The 22,871-nt window shown below is 40.2% G+C and overlaps 1 protein-coding gene across 6 annotated transcripts in view; it reads left to right on the top strand.

Moving 5' to 3' along the window:
• The first annotated feature begins 303 nt into the window (after window positions 1–303).
• Window positions 304–22,871, top strand: part of ADAMTS20 (ADAM metallopeptidase with thrombospondin type 1 motif 20) — a 210,862-nt gene continuing 188,294 nt past the window's right edge. For 5 of the 6 annotated variants that reach the window (XM_063672647.1, XM_063672643.1, XM_063672644.1 and 2 more), the window contains exons 1-2: window positions 304–676; window positions 1,236–1,597. In XM_063672647.1, the coding sequence (XP_063528717.1) occupies window positions 586–676; window positions 1,236–1,597 (453 nt within the window). In that variant the 5' untranslated portion in view covers window positions 304–585. Of the gene's footprint in view, window positions 677–1,235; window positions 1,598–22,871 lie in introns of those variants that run through there. The other variant, XM_063672645.1, reaches the window with a different exon arrangement.

Below are 22,871 nucleotides of genomic sequence, written 5' to 3'. Positions count from 1 at the left end.
TTTCACGTACGCGGGTGCTTGCATCTCGCTGGGTTTCATAGGTCCGGAGTTGGTGCCGAGCCGGGCCTTGGGGCTACTCAGCAAGTTGCGCGCCCACTGGGGCAGCAGGAGGGTACCGCAGTCCCCTTGCGGCTGAGTGGAGAAGGGAGGGGGCTGAGCGGGGAAGGGCGAGCAGGGGCCGCGCCTCCCGCTGATTGGCCGGGAACAGCCCATAGGGGCGGGCTCTCCCCGGCGCTCGCTGGTCCGAGGTGGCTATATTGGCACCATTCCTGCTAGGTCGAGTTGCTTCCCCGCGCCGAGCTGAACATGAGCAGAGAGTTTCTGAGGGCAGTGCGGGCGCAGGAAGGGGAGTGAGGCTGCAGTGCGATGAAGCAGCGGCTCAGCGAGCGGAGACAGGCGGTGTGGCTGGAAGAGCCGGCCCAGGGCCCGCGCTGCTGTTTCCTAGGCTGCTGAGGCGCGGAGAGCCGCGGCCGGCGCGGAGAGCGGCGGGCGAGAGGGAGGAGAGGGATCGGAGCGCGAGGGAAGCCGGCTCGGCTGCCGGCGGCTCTGGTGGGCCTCCCCGATCGGAGTCCCCTGGGTGGAACCATGTGGGTGGCCAAGTGGCTGACTGGGCTGCTCTACCATCTCTCGCTCTTCATCACCAGGTCTTGGGAAGTTCACTTCCACCCCAGGCAAGGTAAAGTCACCGCGAGACGCCTTCAGCGGCGATGTGGGGGCGCGGGGCCTGAGTGGGACATGCGGGTCGAGGGGACGAGCGGCTCAGCCCTTTGGGGAACGCTGGCCCTGCTGGAGCTCCCGGGACTCCTGGACCAGTCAGCCCGAGAGGTCGCGACTGCGCCGGGTTTCGAGGAATCGTGCGCGCCTGAGACGCATCGCACTCCCAGAACCACACGGCGGGGGCGCAAGGGCAGGGGGGCGCGTGCACCCAGAGGGAACGAGTTGGCGGCTGCGGGGAGGTTAGGAGGTACTGGGGAAGGAAGTGGGTTGCTTAGGGCCATTAGTGGTAGGGTCTTTGCTTGGGGAGGGTAGGGCAAGTCGGGGGTGTGGGAAAGCAGAGCACTAACAGTCCCAGTGCACGTGTGTGTGTGTGCGTGCGCATCAGCATGTGTGCATTTGTCATGCCCCTGGCTGTACTGGGACCTGGGACCTTTAGCGGGGACGTTTGGTGGAAGAAGTTTAGAGGTGGACAATGAGGAACGCGTGTGAGCTCACTGGTCCTGTCGCTGTGGTTGCAGAAACCCTGGTGAGGACACTGACCTCCTACGAAGTAGTGATCCCCGAGCGGGTCAATGAGTTTGGAGAAGTGTTCCCTCAGAGCCACCACTTCAGCCGGCGGAAACGCAGCTCCGAGGCGCTGGAACCCATGCCGTTCAGAACCCATTATCGCTTCACTGCCTACGGGCAGCTCTTCCAGCTGAACCTGACCGCCGATGCATCTTTTCTGGCCGCCAGCTACAGCGAGGTGCACTTGGGAACCCCGGAGCGCGGGGCCTGGGAGAGAGACGCAGGGCCCTCAGACCTGCGCCACTGCTTCTACCGCGGCCAGGTCAACTCACAGGAGGATTACAAGGCCGTCGTCAGCTTATGCGGAGGCCTGGTGAGTGTCCTCGGGTCCCTTGGCATTTTCTTGGGATCCAGGCAAGGGCTACATTCAGGGAATGGGGCATTGGGTTTTCGAGTTGGTGGCTGATGACCCTGGAGTTCAGGTTGGGCTACCAGAAGGATTATCACCAAGCCAGAGGCAACTCCTTCGGAAGGCTCTCGTGGCAGGATGAGCAGGTCTCTGCCTGCTGGGCAAAACAGACCCTCTGTGCAACGCTGATGAAAGATGCTCTTTCAAGCATCTTTCTTGAAAGTGTCGGACGCTGGAGTGGTGATCAGGGAGTGGCCTGTGGGACCACTGTTACAAATGGAGTGTGGTTTCCAACTGGAGGGCAGGCTGTTTGACTCAGATGTACCCTTTCGTGGTCCTATTGAGGCAGAATCCCCTGGATTTACTTAAATAAGTTTGTTTCTGGAATTTGATAGAAGGAAAGGAGAATGAATATACATAAAATGAAATGGCTCCCACTGGCAAGGTCTGAATAGGAAAAGTTTGTTTTGTTGATGGTATGGGGATGGCCTGTGAAGTAGAGTAGGGAAGAGGTTGAATCTGTTTAAAATGCATCATACTTGAAAACAGTCTATCTACAAAGATCTATTGGTTATGTCTATTATATTTTTGTGGTGGTAATCAGTTGACATATAGCTACACCAACCATAATGTGATATAAAAGTATCATTTTATTGGTAATAAAGCCACAATGTCTGTGGTTTCACCTACCTTCATACTTGAAGGAAATGCTCAGTATCAGAGGTTAGTGAAAATAAAGATGTAACTTTTTTCCATCCAAGTTCATGGAACCCCAGGGTAAGGACAGTTGTTTTAAAACATACATAGGCTCACTTCATAAGTAACTCCTCTGACAAATACATATTCAAGAAAAAACAAGAACTAGGAATTTGGTTACAGGATTCTACAATTCCTAAGTATCTAGCTTTTGTTTAGCAGATACATACTTTTACAAAAGATACTTCTGGAAAGGTGTTCAAAGATATTTTTAGAACATCAACACTGTTTATTCTTTGATTAAATAAAAAATTGATAACATTTCTCTGCAGTTCAAATGTAATACTCTTTTGGCTTAACTGATTTTAGATGTCTTCCTGGATGTGAGCTCTTTTTCAAGTGATTATCTTGAGTTGCTTTTTACATGAAATGGCTAGAACCATCTCCTTTCTTTCTTCCATGTAAAATACTTGCAACATCACAATGGCAGAATCACACTCTAATATTAACATAGCCACCTATACTTCAAAGAACAAAAAATTCTCCTTTTTAAAACCTTTCTAAAATAATGTTTAGTTTGTCTGGAAAATCCTAGACTTGCTACCACAAATTTGTCATGGTCAATATGTTTTCTTATGGAAAAGCATTCCAGATGGGAAGGCATTATAGGGAATGCTGTTCCTGCTCATTTTGATTCATAATGTTGATGTAGTTAAATTATTATGCAGTATCTTTTTTTAAAATTTTTAATTTTTGTGGGTACATAGTAGGTATATATATTTATGATCAATATCCTCTTTTTGAATTCAGAAAGCAGTTAAAGATTTTCAAATACAAAGTCCTGCTGCATCACCTTCTCCAGGTAAACTGGTTTGGTGATGCTATTGCTCTTCTTGCAGACTCCTCTAAAGGCCTTAAGACCTCTATGGCATTTGAGAGTCAAGAGGGATTCAGTTCCTCTCTTTGTCGAACTCTTCTACACCTCTAAATTTGATGTGTGTAGGGAACCCTTTCAGAGGGTTCCTTCCTTGAGTCCCACATAGTCAGCACCCTGGAACACCTCTTTGGGCAGTCCCTTTGAACAATGCAATATGCCTTCTGTTTCTGGGATTTTAAACCCCCAGTGGAGAAGTTAATGCGCATACATCTTACCATCTGTTTTCTTTGCCTCCATTGCTTTTTTTTCCCCCCAGTATCTACTGAGTTCCCTTTTCACATCTCATTTAATTGACCTTTTGCCTTTCCATCTTCCCAACTGAGGTAGACTCTCTCCTTCCCTTCTCTGGTGACGGTGAATGTGGCTTTTAGAGAAAAAGAATGAAAAACAAATCAAATTAATATTTTCAAAATACCTCTGTACAACCATTTGTTAAAGTTGATACCCCAATGTATTTATTGATTCCATTTAGCTGTTAGTTTTGAATTAACCCCAAACATGTGAACTAATACTTTCTTTTAATTTCTATATGGTTAAATTTCCCCCACTTTTAGAAGTTTTGGTATTTATGTTTTTCTCTGAACCATAACTAGTATTGTTTAGTTTTTTTCTAAGTATTTTGAGCCCAAGAACCAGAAGAGTCTAAGAGTCTGGCAGAAATTTTCTTTGTTTAACATGTGTATAATTCTTGCTTTTCTAATCTTTTCTTCTCTATAATTTTTATTTCCCATAAGTGTATTTATTCATCCCATAATTCAAACATTTCTGAATAGAGATTTATTTATACATTTCCAAGATCTATAAAAGGTATAAAAATGGAACTGAATCATAAAATTATCTATAAGTAATGTAATGGCTAATCAAACTCTTTGTTTTTAATCCATCGATAGGCTATCTCATAGCATGTATAGTTACCAGGACTTAATATCCCTATATCCAACTCTAAACTTCTTTTTTATGGTCATATTATTTATCATCTCATAATGTTGATAAGTACTCTTGCCAAAGTATTTAGAGATCAGTATTTAATAAGTTGGCATATACTTGTCAGGATGGAATTGACAAACTTTACACAGGCTGTTTCTGACAATCCCTCATGCTTCTGGTAGCCCTTTTCTCATATTACCTAGGGTGTTCACGTCTTCCCAAGGTCCTCAGGGATTAACTCAACTGCCTAGACAGTTCACTTCGTTATTTCTTGGTGGGATTTGAGGAAATGCAGTCTTTCTGGTTGAAGGAAACAGTTTCCAGATGTCATAAAACCAGACATTGCGTCTGACTTATACAGTATTCTCATGGAGTAGAGCTTGTCATGGCTGTGTGTACTTTTGAAGTTTCTCACATGAACCATTCTGCAACATGTCAAGCATTACCTCTCTGATGACTGATTATTGAGTTGCTCTAGTAACTTCTTGTTCAGACAGGAGATAAAAATATAGAAACTATCAATAGCGTTTTTACTGTTTTTTGTGTATTCTGGCAAAATTTTAGTTTTATTATTTTCCAAACTTTCTATTTTCCCAGAACTAATACAACCTTGGATTATTACACATGCCATTCTGTATTCGTATTTTTTCTTATTGGGAAGACTAATAAGAACCTCTTTTGGTTATTCATGTACTTGCTGCAATACTAGTCAAACAGCAGTACGGAAAATTTCCTATGCTGTTCTTTTAACATTCTAGTGTGTGTTAGTCCAGGTCTTTCAAGAGGCAGATGCAAAGATAAGATTTTAGTTAGGGGAAGTGTCTGTGTTAGAGAAACTAAGGAGAGAGCTGGGAGAGCTATGTAAGAGCTTATGTAAGAAAAAAAGGCTTACATAGGAAAAAAAAGGATGAGAATGTTGGGTAGTAGCATCCTAGGCTGCTGGGCAGTCCAAACAAGGTTGAGCAAAGCCGTCCTTGAGCCAGACTTGGCCAGAACAAGAGTCCATGGCTCTCAAGAACAGGTCTACCATGGTATCCCTACCATACTCAGTTACTGACAGGGAGAAGTCCTTGGGAGCTATGGCCAGGGTGCAAACACTGTGATGGATTTCAAAGTGCCCTTGCTAAAGTAGACAGCATAAAAAGTGCTGTGTAAACTTTGAGGAGTGGAATAATTAAGAAAGGAGTGATTAAGAAAGTTGTGAGACCACTGCTGGGCAAGACTTCTCAACTGGACTTTGAGGAGTGAATAAACATGGCTATGAAAATTCAAGGACTTCTCGTGGTTCTGTGCAGCTGAAAAACAGGGTAGATTGGGTAGTGAGAGTTTGAGGCCAAGGAATCGGATTGTTAAGGTCCTGAAATGCATTGTAAAGGAGTAAGGATTTGAACAGTATGCGGTAGGTTTGTTCAATGTATTAGGAGGCACATCTCCTCTTATGCAACATTGTGCAGGGTACAGGGGAGGCCGTGAGTCACTGAGAAGACCAGTGTTGTAGTCTATTACCCTACTGCGGGTAAGGAAGAGAGGCTATTTAAAGTAATGTTGCAGTGGGGAAGGAGAAGAGTGGATACCTATGAAATGTATACTACTGCAGACCAGTGCTTCCTTACTGGGAGCAGTTTTGTCCCCCAGAAGACATTTGGCAATGTGTGGAGACAATTTTTGTTGTTGCGACTGTGGGTCCATTGAGGCGAGCATGCTACTGGCAGAGCATGGGTAGAGGCCAGCAATATCCCACAATGCACAGCACAGCCCCCTACAACAAAGAATTATCAAGCTGTCCGTAGTGCTGAAGTGAAGCAGCCTTGCAGGAGACCTCTTAGAATTCTGGAGCACCAAAGGTTTTAATGACTGGCTTAAATGACTGAATGATCTTGTGGCTGTTAACCAAAAAAGGCAATGACAGAAGTGGCAAGAAAGGTAATTATTCTGGAGACACTTGTTTGATTCTGTCACAGATTTACTCTAATCTTCATAATTGCTTGAATTTATATTTGCTCTTCTCTCTGTATAGAATGTCCTTTCCCTCAACCTCCTAACTATCCTTCCTGATCCATTTCGAGCTGCCTTCCTTTTTCCCTGATCTTCTCTTGGCAAAATTGACCAGGGCGTCCTTGTTGTACCAGTTAACGTTTTGTGCACGTGTACTCTCATTACATATTAAATTAAAGCTCTGTGTCTGCATTTCTATTTCATTTATAGAATTAGAAGGTAGAAATGATAGTCATATTACTTTTAGCACCTAATATAACATATAGAATTGCTCAATACATGTATTATGAGTAAGATAAGCAGCTAACTTTTATTTATATATGCCAAATATTTAGCTAGCTCATCTTTTTTTTTTTTTTTTAATGGTTAAGAACAAGAGCTTTGGCCTCTGGGCTCCAGCTCTGCCCTTATATTTTTTATTTTTACTTTATTTATTTATTTTTTATTATTATTATACTTTAGGTTTTATGGTACATGTGCACAATGTGCAGGTTAGTTACATATGTATACATGTGCCATACTGGTGCACTGCACCCATTAACTCGTCATCTAGCATTAGGTATATCTCCCAATGCTATCCCTCCCCCCTCCCCCCACCCCACAACAGTCCCCAAAGTGTGATGTTCCCCTTCCTGTGTCCATGTGTTCTCATTCTTCAATTCCCACCTATGAGTGAGAATATGCGGTGTTTGGTTTTTTGTTCTTGCGATAGTTTACTGAGAATGATGATTTCCAATTTCATCCATGTCCCTACAAAGGACATGAACTCATCATTTTTTATGGCTGCATAGTATTCCATGGTGTATATGGGCCACATTTTCTTAATCCAGTCTATCATTGTTGGACATTTGGGTTGGTTCCAAGTCTTTACTATTGTGAATAATGCCGCAATAAACATACATGTGCATGTGTCTTTATAGCAGCATGATTTATAGTCCTTTGGGTATATACCCAGTAATGGGATGGCTGGGTCAAATGGAATTTCTAGTTCTAGATCCCTGAGGAATCGCCACACTGACTTCCACAAGGGTTGAACTAGTTTACAGTCCCAGCAACAGTGTAAAAGTGTTCCTATTTCTCCACATCCTCTCCAGCACCTGTTGTTTCCTGACTCTTTAATGATTGCCATTCTAACTGGTGTGAGATGGTATCTCATTGTGGTTTTGATTTGCATTTCTCTGATGGCCAGTGATGGTGAGCATTTTTTCATGTGTTTTTTGGCTGCATAAATGTCTTCTTTTGAGAAGTGTCTGTTCACGTCCTTCACCCACTTTTTGATGGGGTTGTTTGTTTTTTTCTTGTAAATTTGTTGGAGTTCATCGTAGATTCTGGATATTAGCCCTTTGTCAGATGAGTAGGTTGCAAAAATTTTCTCCCATTTTGTAGGTTGCCTGTTCACTCTGATGGTAGTTTCTTTTGCTGTGCAGAAGCTCTTTAGTTTAATTCAATCCCATTTGTCAATTTTGGCTTTTGTTGCCATTGCTTTTGGTGTTTTAGACATGAAGTCCTTGCCCATGCCTATGTCCTGAATGGTAATGCCTAGGTTTCCTTCTAGGGTTTTTATGGTTTTAGGTCTAACGTTGAAGTCTTTAATCCATCTTGAATTGATTTTTGTATAAGGTGTAAGGAAGGGATCCAGTTTCAGCTTTCTGCATATGGCTAGCCAGTTTTCCCAGCACCATTTATTAAATAGGGAATCCTTTCCCCATTGCTTGTTTTTCTCAGGTTTGTCAAAGATCAGATAGTTGTAGATATGTGGCATTATTTCTGAGGGCTCTGTTCTGTTCCATTGATCTATGTCTCTGTTTTGGTACCAGTACCATGCTGTTTTGGTTACTGTAGCCTTGTAGTATAGTTTGAAGTCAGGTAGCATGATGCCTCCAGCTTTGTTCTTTTGGCTTAGGATTGACTTAGTGATGTGGGCTCTTTTTTGGTTCCATATGAACTTTAAAGTAGTTTTTTCCAATTCTGTGAAGAAAGTCATTGGTAGCTTGATGGGGATGGCATTGAATCTGTAAATTACCTTGGGCAGTATGGCCATTTTCATGATATTGATTCTTCCTACCCATGAGCATGGAATGTTCTTCCATTTGTTTGTATCCTCTTTTATTTCCTTGAGCAGTGGTTTGTAGTTCTCCTTGAAGAGGTCCTTCACATCCCTTGTAAGTTGGATTCCTAGGTATTTTATTCTCTTTGAAGCAGTTGTGAATGGGAATTCACTCATGATTTGGCTCTCTGTTTGTCTTTCATTGGTGTATAAGAATGCTTGTGATTTTTGTACGTTGATTTTGTATCCTGAGACTTTGCTGAAGTTGCTTATCAGCTTAAGGAGATTTTGGGCTGAGACAATGGGGTTGTCTAGATATACAATCATGTCATCTGCAAACAGGGACAATTTGACTTCCTCTTTTCCTAATTGAATACCTTTTATTTCCTTCTCCTGCCTTATTGCCCTGGCCAGAACTTCCAACACTATGTTGAATAGGAGTGGTGAGGGAGGGCATCCCTGTCTTGTGCCTGTTTTCAAAGGGAATGCTTCCAGCTTTTGCCCATTCAGTATGATATTGGCTGTGGGTTTGTCATAGATAGCTCTTATTATTTTGAGATACGTCCCATCAATACCTAATTGATTGAGAGTTTTTAGCATGAAGGGTTGTTGAATGTTGTCAAAGGCCTTTTCTGCATCTATTGAGATAATCATGTGGTTTTTGTCTTTGGTTCTGTTTATATGCTGGATTACATTTATTGATTTGCATATATTGAATCAGCCTTGTATCCCAGGGATGAAGCCCACTTGATCATGGTGGATAAGCTTTTTGATGTGCTGCTGGATTCTGTTTGCCAGTATTTTATTGAGGATTTTTGCATCAATGTTCTTCAAGGATATTGGTCTAAAATTCTCTTTTTTGGTTGTGTCTCTGCCCGGCTTGGTATCAGGATGATGCTGGCCTCATAAAATGAGTTAGGGAGGATTTCCTCTTTTTCTGTTGATTGGAATAGTTTCAGAAGGAATGGTACCAGTTCCTCCTTGTACCTCTGGTAGAATTCGGCTGTGAACCCATCTGGTCCTGGACTTTTTTTGGTTGGTAAGCTATTGATTATTGCCACAATTTCAGCTCCTCTTATTGGTCTATTCAGAGATTCAACTTCTTCCTGGTTTAGTCTTGAGAGGGTGTATGTGTTGAGGAATTTATCCATTTCTTCTAGATTTTCTGGTTTATTTGCGTAGAGGTGTTTTGTAGTATTCTCTGATGGTAGTTTGTATTTCTGTGGGATCGGTGGTGATATCCCCTTTATCATTTTTTATTGCATCTATTTGATTCTTCTCTCTTTTTTTCTTTATTAATCTTGCTAGCGGTCTATCAATTTTGTTGATCCTTTCAAAAAACCAGCTCCTGGATTCATTGATTTTTTGATGGGTTTTTTGTGTCTCTATTTCCTTCAGTTCTGCTCTGATTTTAGTTATTTCTTGCCTTCTGCTAGCTTTTGAATGTGTTTGCTCTTGCTTTTCTAGTTCTTTTAATTGTGATGTTAGGGTGTCAATTTTGGATCTTTCCTGCTTTCTCTTATGGGCATTTAGTGCTATAAATTTCCCTCTACACACTGCTTTGAATGCATCCCAGAGATTCTGGTATGTTGTGTCTTTGTTCTCGTTGGTTTCAAAGAACAACTTTATTTCTGCCTTCATTTTGTTATGTACCCAGTAGTCATTCAGGAGCAGGTTGTTCAGTTTCCATGTAGTTGAGCGGTTTTGAGTGGGATTCTTAATCCTGAGTTCTAGCTTGATTGCACTGTGATCTGAGAGATAGTTTGTTATAATTTCTGTTCTTTTACATTTACTGAGGAGAGCTTTACTTCCAACTATGTGGTCAATTTTGGAATAGGTGTGGTGTGGTGCTGAAAAAAATGTATATTCTGTTGGTTTGGGGTGGAGAGTTCTGTAGATGTGTATTAGGTCCGCTTGGTGCAGAGGTGAGTTCAATTCCTAGGTATCCTTGTTGACTTTCTGTCTTGTGGATCTGTCTAATGTTGACAGTGGGGTGTTAAAGTCTCCCATTATTAATGTGTGGGAGTCTAAGTCTCTTTGTAGGTCACTCAGGACTTGCTTTATGAATCTTGGTGCTCCTGTATTGTGTGCATATATATTTAGGATAGTTAGCTCTTCTTGTTCAATTAATCCCTTTACCATTATGTAATGCCCTTGTCTCTTTTGATCTTTGTTGGTTTAAAGTCTGTTTTATCAGAGACTAGGATTGCAACCCCTGCTCTTTTTGTTTTCCATTTGCTTGGTAGATCTTCCTCCATCCTTTTATTTTAAGCCTATGTGTGTCTCTGCACATGAGATGGGTTTCCTGAATACAGCACACTGATGGGTCTTGAGTCTTTATCCAATTTGCCAGTCTGTGTCTTTTAATTGGAGCATTTAGTCCATTTACATTTAAAGTTAATATTGTTATGTGTGAATTTGATCCTGTCATTATGATGTTAGCTGGTTATTTTGCTTGTTAGTTGGTGCAGTCTCTTCCTAGTCTCGATGGTCTTTACAATTTGGCATGATTTTGCAGTGGCTGTTACCAGTTGTGCCTTTCCATGTTTAGTGCTTCCTTCAGGAGCTCTTTTAGGGCAGGCCTGGTGGTGACAAAATCTCTCAGCATTTGCTTGTCTGTAAAGTATTTTATTTCTCCTTCACTTATGAAGCTTAGTTTGGCTGGATATGAAATTCTGGGTTGAAAATTCTTTTCTTTAAGAATGTTGAATATTGGCCCCCACTTTCTTCTGGCTTGTAGGGTTTCTGCCGAGAGATCCACTGTTAGTCTGATGGGCTTCCCTTTGAGGGTAACCCGACCTTTCTCTCTGGCTGCCCTTAACATTTTTTCCTTCATTTCAACTTTGGTGAATCTGACAATTATGTGTCTTGGAGTTGCTCTTCTTGAGGAGTATCTTTGTGGCGTTCTCTGTATTTCCTGAATCTGAATGTTGGCCTGCCTTGCTAGATTGGGGAAGTTCTCCTGGATAATATCCTGCAGAGTGTTTTCCAACTTGGTTCCATTCTCCCCGTCACGTTCAGGTACACCAATCAGACGTAGATTTGGTCTTTTCACATAGTCCCACATTTCTTGGAGGCTTTGCTCGTTTCTTTTCATTCTTTTTTCTCTAAAATTCCCTTCTCACTTCATTTCATTCATTTCATCTTCCATGGCTGACACCCTTTCTTCCATTTGATTGCATCAGCTCCTGAGGCTTCTGCATTCTTCACGTAGTTCTTGAGCCTTGGTTTTCAGCTCCATCAGCTCCGTTAAGCACTTCTCTGTATTGGTTATTCTAGTTATACATTCTTCTAAATTTTTTTCAAAGTTTTCAACTTCTTTGCCTTTGGTTTGGATATCCTCCCGTAGCTCGGAGTAATTTGATCCTCTGAAGCCTTCTTCTCTCAGCTCATGAAAGTCATTCTCCGTCCAGCTTTGTTCCGTTGCTGGTGAGGAACTGCGTTCCTTTGGAGGAGGAGAGGCACTCTGCTTTTTAGAGTTTCCAGTTTTTCTGCTCTGTTTTTTCCCCATCTTTGTGGTTTTATCTACTTTTGGTCTTTGATGCTGGTGATGTACAGATGGGTTTTTGGTGTGGATGTCCTTTCTGTTGGTTAGTTTTCCTTCTAACAGACAGGACCCTCAGCTGCAGGTCTGTTGGAGTACCTGGCCGGCTGTGTGAGGTGTCAGTCTGCCCCTGCTGAGGGGTGCCTCCCAGTTAGGCTGCTCGGGGGTCAGGGGTCAGGGACCCACTTGAGGAGGCAGTCTGCCCGTTCTCAGATCTCCAGCTGCATGCTGGGAGAACCACTGCTCTCCTCAAAGTTGTCAGACAGGGACATTTAAGTCTGCAGAGGCTACTGCTGTCTTTTTGTTTGTCTGTGCCCTGCCCCCAGAGGTGGAGCCTACAGAGGCAGGTAGGCCTCCTTGAGCTGTGGTGGGCTCCACCCAGTTCAAGCTTCTGGGCTGCTTTGTTTACCTAAGCGAGCCTGGGCAATGGCGGGCGCCCCTCCCCCAGCCTCGCTGCCGCCTTGCTGTTTGATCTCAGACTGCTGTGATAGAAATCAGTGAGACTCCGTGGGCGTAGGACCCTCTGAGCCAGGTGCGGGCTATAGTCTCCTGGTGCACCGTTTCCTAAGACCATCGGAAAAGCACAGTATTCGGGTGGGAGTGGCCCGATTTTCCAGGTGCAGTCTGTCACCCCTGGACAGGGAACTCCCTGACCACTTGCGCTTCCCGAGTGAGGCAGTGCCTCACACCTGCTTTGGCTGGCGCACGGTGTGCTCACCCACTGACCTGCGCCCACTGTCTGGCACTCCCTAGTGAGATGAACAGGGTACCTCAGATGGAAATGCAGAAATCACCCGTCTTCTGCGTCGCTCACGCTGGGAGCTGTAGACCGGAGCTGTTCCTATTCGGCCATCTTGGCTCCTCCCCCAGCTCTGCCCAGCTCTGTGACCAGGAGCAAGTTATCCATCCTCTCTGGCTTGTAGTTTGGTGGGTCTTGTGTGGGTAGATATTTTTGGTGGAAATCAATGCAGGAAGTGGTTCAGTTTGAAACAACAAGGATTCACTTTGTGAGCATTGTGACAAAATTGTCACAACCAATTACCCCAGCTAGCTCATCTTTACCTCAGTCATTCAATGCAGGAAAATTACTTTACCAATTTTAGTTAAAGTGCTTGGGCATAATTAAGAAGTTTTGTATTGACTAAATCTTTTCCGATGATACCTAAGTTAATTGTGTTCTATTTATTAGTTCATTCATTTGAGCTTACATCACATCCTTGTTTTTTGTGGCCTTATTTCTGTTGCAATTATTGTATTTACTGTTTTCTATGAAATATATTTAAGCTGTCCAACTCATACTAATATGCAGAGGAAGAAACACATTATTCATTTTTTTTTCAGCAAACATTTATCAGTCATTTATTACCTAACAGCCACTATTAGATTTTGGTGGTACAGTTATGTGTTTTCTATTGGAAAAATATTGTGTTTATTAATTACAAATATGTTTATGAGCTATATAATTTATAACTATAGTAACAGCATGGAGAAAGTATACTGGATCTTGACTTTCTCAGCCCAAAGGTGACGCAAACCAATTTTATGTACTCTATTGAGGAGAACTAGTTGCCTGGTTCTACCTAGATGTAGAAAAGACTAGAAAATGAGGGGCATTGATTTTTGCTAGGAGAAAGAAAGAACACCCATATTGGTGATCACCAATAGTCTTTACTACAGGCTGCCCTTCTGTTCACCAAACAGATCACACATTAAACATACTCATCTTGTCTATAAGGAAAAAACTCAAAGTTCCCACAGGGGCACTGACTCTGGCTCAATGTCCAGGATCTCTGGATAATGCAGTCTTCTCCATAAAGTCAAGATGTGGCTCTTTGTAGCTTGGAAAAATATGATTAAAAAGATAAATTGTCTTCAGCTACCAGCCAATTATACAGCATGACCAGCATGACTGCAACCCTAACCTCAACTTGCTACAGAAAGAAGAATAGGAGACATCTAGTAGTCACTGATATTTAGCAGTTTTTGACTCCTGAAGAGGAATTGTGGAGACTCACTACTCTGGAAGGAGGGGAACTCCTTGATTACTTTTCTTTCTTTTTTTTCTTTGAGACAAGACCTTGCTCTGTTGCCCAAGATGGAGTGCAATGGCATGATAATAATTCACTGCAGCCTTGAACTCTTGGGCTCAAATACTTCTGATTCAGCCTCCCAAGTGGCTGGGAACTACAGGCACACCCCCCCACACCTGACCAGTTTTTTTTTCTTTTTTAACACTTTTAGTAGAGATGGTGTTCCCCTATGTTGACCAGACTGGTATTGAATTCCTGGCCTCAAGCAGCATTCCTGCCTCAGCCTCCCAAAGTGTTGGGATTACAGGCATGAGCCACAGTGCCCAGCCCTTGGTTTTGGCTGGGATCCTTGGACCTCAATTGCCCAGATCCTTGGTTCTGCCTTCTGGAACGGTCTTGTCCATCTTCCTCCATGGCCACATCTAAAATGGGGTCTCAGGAGGATGTTGTCTTGGGGGAGCTTCAAGAATGCTGGGGTAATTCTGAAAGCCTATAGGTTATTTTACAATGAACTCTGTCAAAGGCTTTTTCAGTCCAGGCTAGTGTTTTCTTTGACAGTATAATCCCTCTAAAACTTAGTTGGCTTCTGACAGCAGATCAAGTTTTGATAATTGCTTCAAGTTAGTTTTCTGTGACAGTTGCCAAAGCCTAAAAGGCATTTATTTTAAATCTTTTAATGCCAAGAACTTATTATAGGGAAAAACTAAATTTTGAATTCTCACTTCACTGGTAAACCAAATAAAATTCCAACTGTACTAAAGTAAAAGAAAATGACAGTATATTGTAATTTTTCGATAGGGAAAATACAAGAAATAACAAATGAAAAAAATCAATAGATTTGCCCAAATAATAATTGAAGAGTACCATGTCAAAATAATTGTAAAAAAATTTAAAAATAAACTAGGAAAATATATGCTACAAGTATTACGGGCGGTCTGGCATATGTATGGCATATGTCCCTCTAGATATTATATGTATTTTTGTGTTTGTTTTAAAGTAATATTGCTTTAGAATATTTTGACAATATATCATGAGTATGTTTCCATTATAGACCTACAAAATAGTTTTTAATGATTTCTTGTTATTTTAAATTTCTCATTGTTATGATTTTTGATTTCATATTTTCACGGATATTTTGGAGACAGTTTGGGAGAGACCATCTGAGGACCACTACACAGACCCCATAAGAACGTGGCCATTTCTTTGACAGTTCTTTCCTCTTTTTAATTAGTTCATATGAGTTCATAACACCTCAGTGCCCACAAGAATGAGAAATATTACAGAATTTGCTCCATGTTATCAAGGCTGCTGGGGCACACTATTTGAACTTGTGTCTTTTGGATACATAAATCTTGGGTTGATGAGTCCAGAGTCTTTGTTTTATTTTCTTGATTTGAATAGGCCAGGACTTGGCAGGAGACCAGTCCCTTTTAAAAAGGTAAGTTAACAGCAACGTATTTATTTCCCTTTTGTTGTTTCACTTTTATACTAGAGATCTGGAATTGTCTCAGAATGGGGAAGGTAAATAATGCTGCTAGAGAAGAGAAGAACAACTAATCTTAAACAAAACAAAGCAAAACAAAATCCTTACTATGAATTTTCTGTTTTATGCATCTGGAGCTAATTCTTGTGTTTTCTTTGTATCATTGATTCATTCATTTATTCAATGTGTGTTTGTGTATAATACACTATTTCCTAGGCATGATTAATGGTGTTATAAGGAGAAACTGTCAGAGAGAGAAAACTTTTTACATTTTTACTTATCCCTAAATAAAAATTAATCTCAGAGTTCATATTTGTGATCTTTGATTATATAACATTTATACTCTGCCAGTGGCAAAAAGAGTGGTTGTCACATTTGTGTTGTTAGTGGAGAATTTTTCATCTTGCTTCAAAATACGTTCAATTTCGAAACAATTATTGAAGCTCCTATTATTAATATCACTTAAACACACATTAACCTTCCTAGGAAATTGGGTAGATACAATTATTTCAATTTTGTTTTACAGACAATGGAACTGAAGGTCAAAGATATACCGTAATTTACATAAGATTCTATGAGTACAAACCCAGAACTCATACCTAGGCTTTCTTCTTATATATCATCATACTGATTCTTATGATATGATTTATGATTGAAGATGGAAAAACTAAGTATTTTAGTCAACACTTCAGCAGTACCTTATTTCCGAATGTTCTCCAGTTGACAGTGTTTAATGTGATAACTATAAATGATTTGGGAAAAGAGTTCAAAGGGTTTGTATTTTGTACTTGTTATCACCCTTTAATGAAATCTAAGAGTACCTTATTTGTTGTAGCAAAAGTACATGTATTTGCTATGTATTCTGAAAAAAAATATATGGATGAATGCCATGATACTGAAATAAGCACATTTTGGAAAAACAATTTTATAGAATCTTCTAAACATATAAAAATTTTGGCCTGTGAGAATAAATTGGAGCCAGTTGTATAGTCACTTAACTGCCTTTCAAAACAGCTTGGCAAATAGAAGATCTTTACTCTAAGTAATCAAGAAACTCCTGCCCAAGTGAAAACTAGTCTTGCTGCTTTTAATAGTCATTAAAAGAAAGTGTTGGGAATTTGATTGGCATTTATCATGAACCAAATTGCAGGGCCCATCTGCAGATAGGCATGTTGCTAAAAATATGGCGTGATCTAAATACAATTCTATGAACCACCTGTTTTTTTAAGTCTGCTAATTCCTTGCTGGGTTCTTTCCAAGTTAAAAAAAATTTAAAGTGCTTCCTTAGGAGCCTTTAGGCAAAGCTCTAATATTTTAATTATTTGAACAAAAAGTCCACCGCAATGGGATAGGGTATAGAAAAATCAATGGGGGCAAAATACTTCTAAGTCTTTCATTAATAAATAAAAAGGACAAGTATTTATCCTCAGTTTGAGGACAAATATTTGCCATTATTTTTTAACTTAGTGTTTCCAAACGTACAATCTTTCATTTAAGTTATAAGGGTGATATTTTTTAAAGGCTAGAGTGTTCTAGCACAACTTAAAAGGAGGTACCGATGGTTTCTGGATAGAAGTATATTTTCCTCTTACATGGGAACACAGATTGGACCCATGTGCAGTTTTATTGGCATATTAAAATAGTACCTCCTAGTCAGAGTTTGAGCCAAAAGGAGCTTAAAAGAATTCTGTGGTTGGCCAGGCACGGTGGCTCATGCCTGTAATCCCAGCACTTTGGGAGGCCAAGGCGGGCAGATCACGAGGTCAGGAGATCGAGACCAGCCTGGCCAACATGGTGAAACCCCGTCTCTACTAAAAATACAAAAAATTAGCCGGGCATGGTGGCAGGCGCCTGTAGTCCCAGCTACTTGGGAGGCTAAGGCAGGAGAATCACTTGAACCCGGGAGGTGGAGGTTGCAGTGAGCTGAGATAGTGCCACTGCACTCCAGCCTGGCGATAGAGTGAGACTCTGTCTCAAAAAAAAAACAAAAAAAACAAAAAAAAATTATGGTTAAAATAAGTACTTTTAATTTTGCTTGAAGATAGTGTGATGCTATTTAAAGTGGCTTTGTAGGTACAGTTAGTTGAGTACACAAGCTGCCTCATGTCTATTAGTATATTTTGTCAAAATAGTATCACATTTCCCCTCTTCAGCATGCTTTTTAAAAAAGGCAGAAAAGGATTTTCCATGGATCCATGTACTCAGGTTTCAAAACAGTGTCTTTGTTACTTTTTATAAGTATGGGTAAAATTAGTTTTCTAAGAAGGCAGAGAATGCTAGAGTATTGGTGTTTGTTGAAGGTAAGTGATTTGTAGTTATCTTTAGAAAATAGACACTGGTAGAATTAGTGAAATATGGTAGGGTATCGGCCCTAGAAAAGTATCCAAGAAATAGATAAGAATTCTTAATATTTATAGCTTTGCCTTTTATTTTATAGACTATAATTTCAGTGCTTTATAGTCAGTATGTCTGATGGAATTTCATTAATTTTTGAACTATTTAAAAACGTGTAATCCTAACACATTAGCACACTATATAAGGGTGTCTAAACATTTTACTTTTCAGCATTGAAAGAAAACCATCATATAACTATATCCCAGACATGTCTCAAGAGTACCATAACTTAAGAATGTTCATTAAAGCCTGGGCGTGGTGGCTGACGCCTGTAATCCCAGCACTTTGGGAGGCCAAGGTGGGTGGATCACGAGGTCAGGAGTTCAAGACCAGCCTGGCCAAGATGGTGAAACCCCGTCTCTACTAAAAATACAAAAATTACCTGGACGCAATGGCAGGTGCCTGTAATCCCAGCTACTTGGGAGGCTGAGGCAGGAGAATTGCTTGAACCCAGGAGGTGGAGGTTGCAGTGAGCTAAGATCGCGCCACTGTACCCCAGTCTGTGTGATAGAGTAAGACTCCATCTTAAAAAAAAAAAAAAAAAGAATGTTCATAAAAAAATTAAAGAATTATTTACCCAAGGGTATAGGATGAGAAAAAACCAGGTACGTCACCAGGTTTGTTACAACAATGTTCATTTCTGCAGCTGTCTATGGAGTGCCTGCTGTGTTTCAGGCAATGTTTTAGATGTTGGAACTCTGAAAATAGTAAATATGTTCTTACCTTTAAGGAGATTTCAATGTAATAATAAATATCAGTAGAAAGAGAACTTTATGGCTACGATTGCCATAATCATTTAAATGACTTTAAATGTTCAGTTAAAATAGTGATTTAAAATATATGTTACTTCAAACTATTAAACTACTACAAGAAAACACTAGGGAAAATGTTCAGGACATTGGGCTGGGCAAAAATTTTTTGAGCAATACCCCACAAGCACAGGCAACCAAAGCAAAAGTGGACAAATGAGATCACATCAAGTTAAAAAGCTTCTGCACAGCAAAGGATACAATCAACAAAGTGAAGAGACAACCCACAGAGTGGGAGAAAATATTTTCAACTACCCATTTGAGAAAGGATTAATAACCAGAATATATAAGGAGTTCAAACAACTCTATGGGAAAAATATGGAATAATTTGATCAAAAAATGGGCAAAAGATTTGAACAGACTTTCTTAAAAGAAGACATACAAATGGCAAACAGGCATGTGAAAAGATGCTCAATATCATTGATCATCAGAGAAATGCAAGTCAAAACTACAGTGAGATATCATCTCACCCCAGTGAAAATGGCTTATATCCAAAAGACAGGCAATAACAAATGCTGGTCAGAATGTGTGGAAAAGGGAACACTTGTACATTGTGGTGGGAATGTAAATTAGTGCAACCATTATAGAGAAGAGTTTGGAGGGTCCTCAGAAAACTAAAAGTAGAGCTACCATATGATCCAGCAATCCCAGTGCTGGGTATACACCAAAATGAAAGGAAATCAGGATATTGAAGAGATATCTGTACTCCCACTGTTTGTTGCAGCAGTGTTCACAATAGCCAAGATTTGGAAGCAACCTAAGTGTCGTCCATCAACAGATGAATAGATAAAGAGAATGTGGTACATATACTCAATGGAGTACTATTCAGCCATAAAAAGAATGAGATCTAGTCATTTCTAACAATGGGGATGGAACTGGAGATCATTATGTTAAATGAAATAAGCCAGGCACATAAAGATGTACACTGCATGTTATTTGTAGGATCTAAAACCCAAAACAGTTGAACTCATGGACATAGAGAGTAGAAGGGATGGTTCAGAGGCTGGGAAGGATAGTGAGAGGGTGCATGGGGTGGGGAGAGGTGGGGATGGTTAATGGGTATAAAAAAATAGAATGAGTAAGACCTATTTGCTAGTACAAGAGGTGACTATAGTCAATAATAATTTAATTGTATATTTTAAAATAACTCAAAGAATGTAATTGGATTTTTTGTAACTCAAAAAGCATTTATCAAAAGATAAATGCTTCAGGAGGTGGATATCCCATTCCCCATGATGTGCTTATTTCACATTGTATGCCTGTATCACCGTATCTCATGTACTCCATAAATATATACACCTACTATGTACCTACAAACATTAAAAATAAAAGTAAGGGCCGGGTGTGGTGGCTCATGCCTGTAATCCCAGCACTTTGGGAGGCTGAGGTGGGTGGACCACTTGAACTCAGGAGTTCGGGACCAGCCTGGGTAACATGGTGAAACCCCATCTCTACCAAAAATACAAAAAAAACCCCCAAAACTCTGTCAGTTATGGGAGGCTGAGGTGGGGGGATTGCTTGAGAATGCACAGAAACATGCCTTTCCATGTGGAAAAGTGCAAAGTTTTAAATGTAGGTAAATATATTTGTGTGATTCTGAGGTGTGAGGAGTGCTTTTTTCTGTCAAGCGTAATTAGTGCAACCAGGCTTCTGCCTGTCTGACGTCATCTGGTACTCTGTATCTCCCAGCTGGCACAGCTGCAGCCTCACTGTTCTCTCTGTCACTTTACCTGCCAAGACTTTTTCATCTCTAGGCCTTTCAGTCACTGTTTGGAATATTCCCTTCTATGTGGAATGTCCTCCCAGAATTTTCCACAGCTACTTCCTGATTACTCTAGCCTCAGCCTTGCTGTCCCCTCCAGAGTGCCTCCCCACTCTCACCCTCTTTGATTCTCTCTCTCATCTCATTTTATTTTTTATTGCACTTATTGCATATTCTATTATATTTTTATTTATTGACTGCCTTTTTTCCATAGGAGTATAAATTCTTTGAAGGCAGAGATTTTGTCACATTTATCTCTGTATCTTTAGCCCCTACAACGGTTCTTGGCACATAGTAGGTGCCCATTAAATATTTGTTGACTAGTTCATAGAGTTTATCAAAATTGGTATGTGATAATGAGCACAGTGTAATGAGTTAAGGCATGAATTGTGAAGCCAAAGTATTTGGGTTCACATCTTGATCCTGCCACTTACTAGGTATGAGCCTTGGACAAGTGACTTAACCTCTCTGTTCCTCATTTGTCTCACCTGTAAAGTGGGGATAATAATATAATTTACTTTAAATAATTATTAGGTGGAAAAGAATTATATATTTATATAAAATATGTATATGAATGAATATATATAAATGAATAATGTCTGATCTCTATATTGGTATTAGCTATTAATATTATAAATGCCTCCCTTGGATGACTTAGCCTCACCTGACTCGAGAGAGGGATCTATCTACATAAATTGACCATTTAAGGGCTTCTTTCCAACAGAGTGCAAGTCTTTGTTATTTCATACCTTGATGGCTAAACATTTCCCTTCAGTAGTCTTTCTTTAGTTGTACAATTGTTCAGTCTTTCAAAGTTATTGCTTTGACTCTGCTCTCCACTCCCACTTTTATTTGAATTCTTTAATGATTAAATGAACCCTTCTCAGAATCTCAATGCACCTAAAATATTAACAAAAATACAAAATAAACCATTTACATTGAAATATAGTTATCAAGATATTCAAAAAAGTTATGTATCTTTTATTAGCACCTTAAATAATAAGATCTAATAGCAGACTAATAACTAACTACCTTAATTTTGAAGTATTGATAAGCATAAACAATATTTTTGGATATTTCAAACATCATCATGTGATGAAAATATCTGTGCTTTCTATTGACAACCTTACTGGAATTTGTAGCCTACATTCAAATTTAGCATTTCTTTCATGAAGTAGTTTATAGGTTAATTATAATTAGGTTAATGATAATAAGGATGTAATTTTTTTTCTCACCCAAGTTTATGGACTCCTCTGACAAAAATCCCTGCAAGCAAGAGTCTTTATATTCTAGGTCTAGCCTAAGTTTTCAAATGTATGCCCTACTTTTGCTTAACATAAACTGAGCTTGCAAAGGTAGGAAATAATAGCTTTCATGGGTTAACAAATATCTACTGCTTACCACATGTGCCTAGATCTCAGATAGTCTCTTCAGCAGTAGAAATTCAGGGATAGGTCACTGCTTATTTGAAGACTTCTGTCTAGTGGGGAAGAATAGTTTTAAATAGCAAACAAACATATAAATGCAACATATGATAAATGTGCTAAAGAAATCAAGCAGATGTAATGTGTTTTTAGGAGTAGGGATGGATATGTGGTTACCTAGAAAACTGGTCAAGGAAAAACTTTCTGGGTAGTTGTTATTTGAGCTGAGAGTTGAAGGATGAGATGAAGCCAGCCAGCCAGCCAGAGTGTGATGATGCAGAGGTAGAGGTGAAGGGTGGGAAGTAGGGAAACATTTTAGGTAGAGGGACAGCATGTAGGAAGCACGATGCCATACCTAGTCCATCCTACATGCACCCAGTTTCTCCCACTTCTATCGGCACTGTTCCTTATAATCCTTCTACAATTTTTTCAGTAGTAACCAGACAAACAGAAATATTTAGTTTTTGGGTTTCTTCCTTTATTATGCAATAGTAGTGAAGTATACATTCTGTTTAGTAGTTTTTTTTGTTTTGGTGTAATGATATGCATTGGAGTTCTTTCTATATCACTACACAGAATGTTTTCTCTTTTTGTTTGTTTGTTTATAACCTCAAGGGATGCCATCACATAGTTGTGCCAAAGTTTATGTAAACAGACTCTGTCAATGGACTTTTGAAGTAGTTCCAATATTTTGCTATTAAAAACAATGTTATGGTTAATAACCTTGTAAGTATATTATTTCACACATGCAAATGTATAGTATATGTAGGATAAATTCTCAGAAGGGGAATTGCTGTGTTAAAGAGCAAATACATTGTTAATGTGTTAAATATTGCCACATTGCTTTGCATACTGATTGTACTGATTTGTATTTTCAACACTAATGTATTAAAGTACCTATTTTCCCATAGATCAAAACAGCACAGGCTTTATTATTTATAGACTATTCTAAACACTTTTTCCATTTTGATGCTTTTGTCTATGCTGTTCTTTGCACCTGAAATGCCTGTCACTTAGCTTGGCCTGTTGGAATACTATCCAGTCTTCATGACTTTATACATAGGAGTGGAGAGAGAAAAGTGACCCAGGGAAGGGAAACTTTTTATGCTCGGTTGATGGCTCTTAGTGAACAGACTCCTTGCTGTCTTGCTTCTGTCTGCTCATTTAACCTGTGGTACTATGTGTTTCTT

The sequence above is a fragment of the Pongo pygmaeus genome, chromosome 10, assembly GCF_028885625.2.
Source record: "Pongo pygmaeus isolate AG05252 chromosome 10, NHGRI_mPonPyg2-v2.0_pri, whole genome shotgun sequence".
Lineage (NCBI taxonomy): Eukaryota > Metazoa > Chordata > Mammalia > Primates > Hominidae > Pongo > Pongo pygmaeus.
This window is presented reverse-complemented; position numbering and strand designations above follow the sequence as displayed.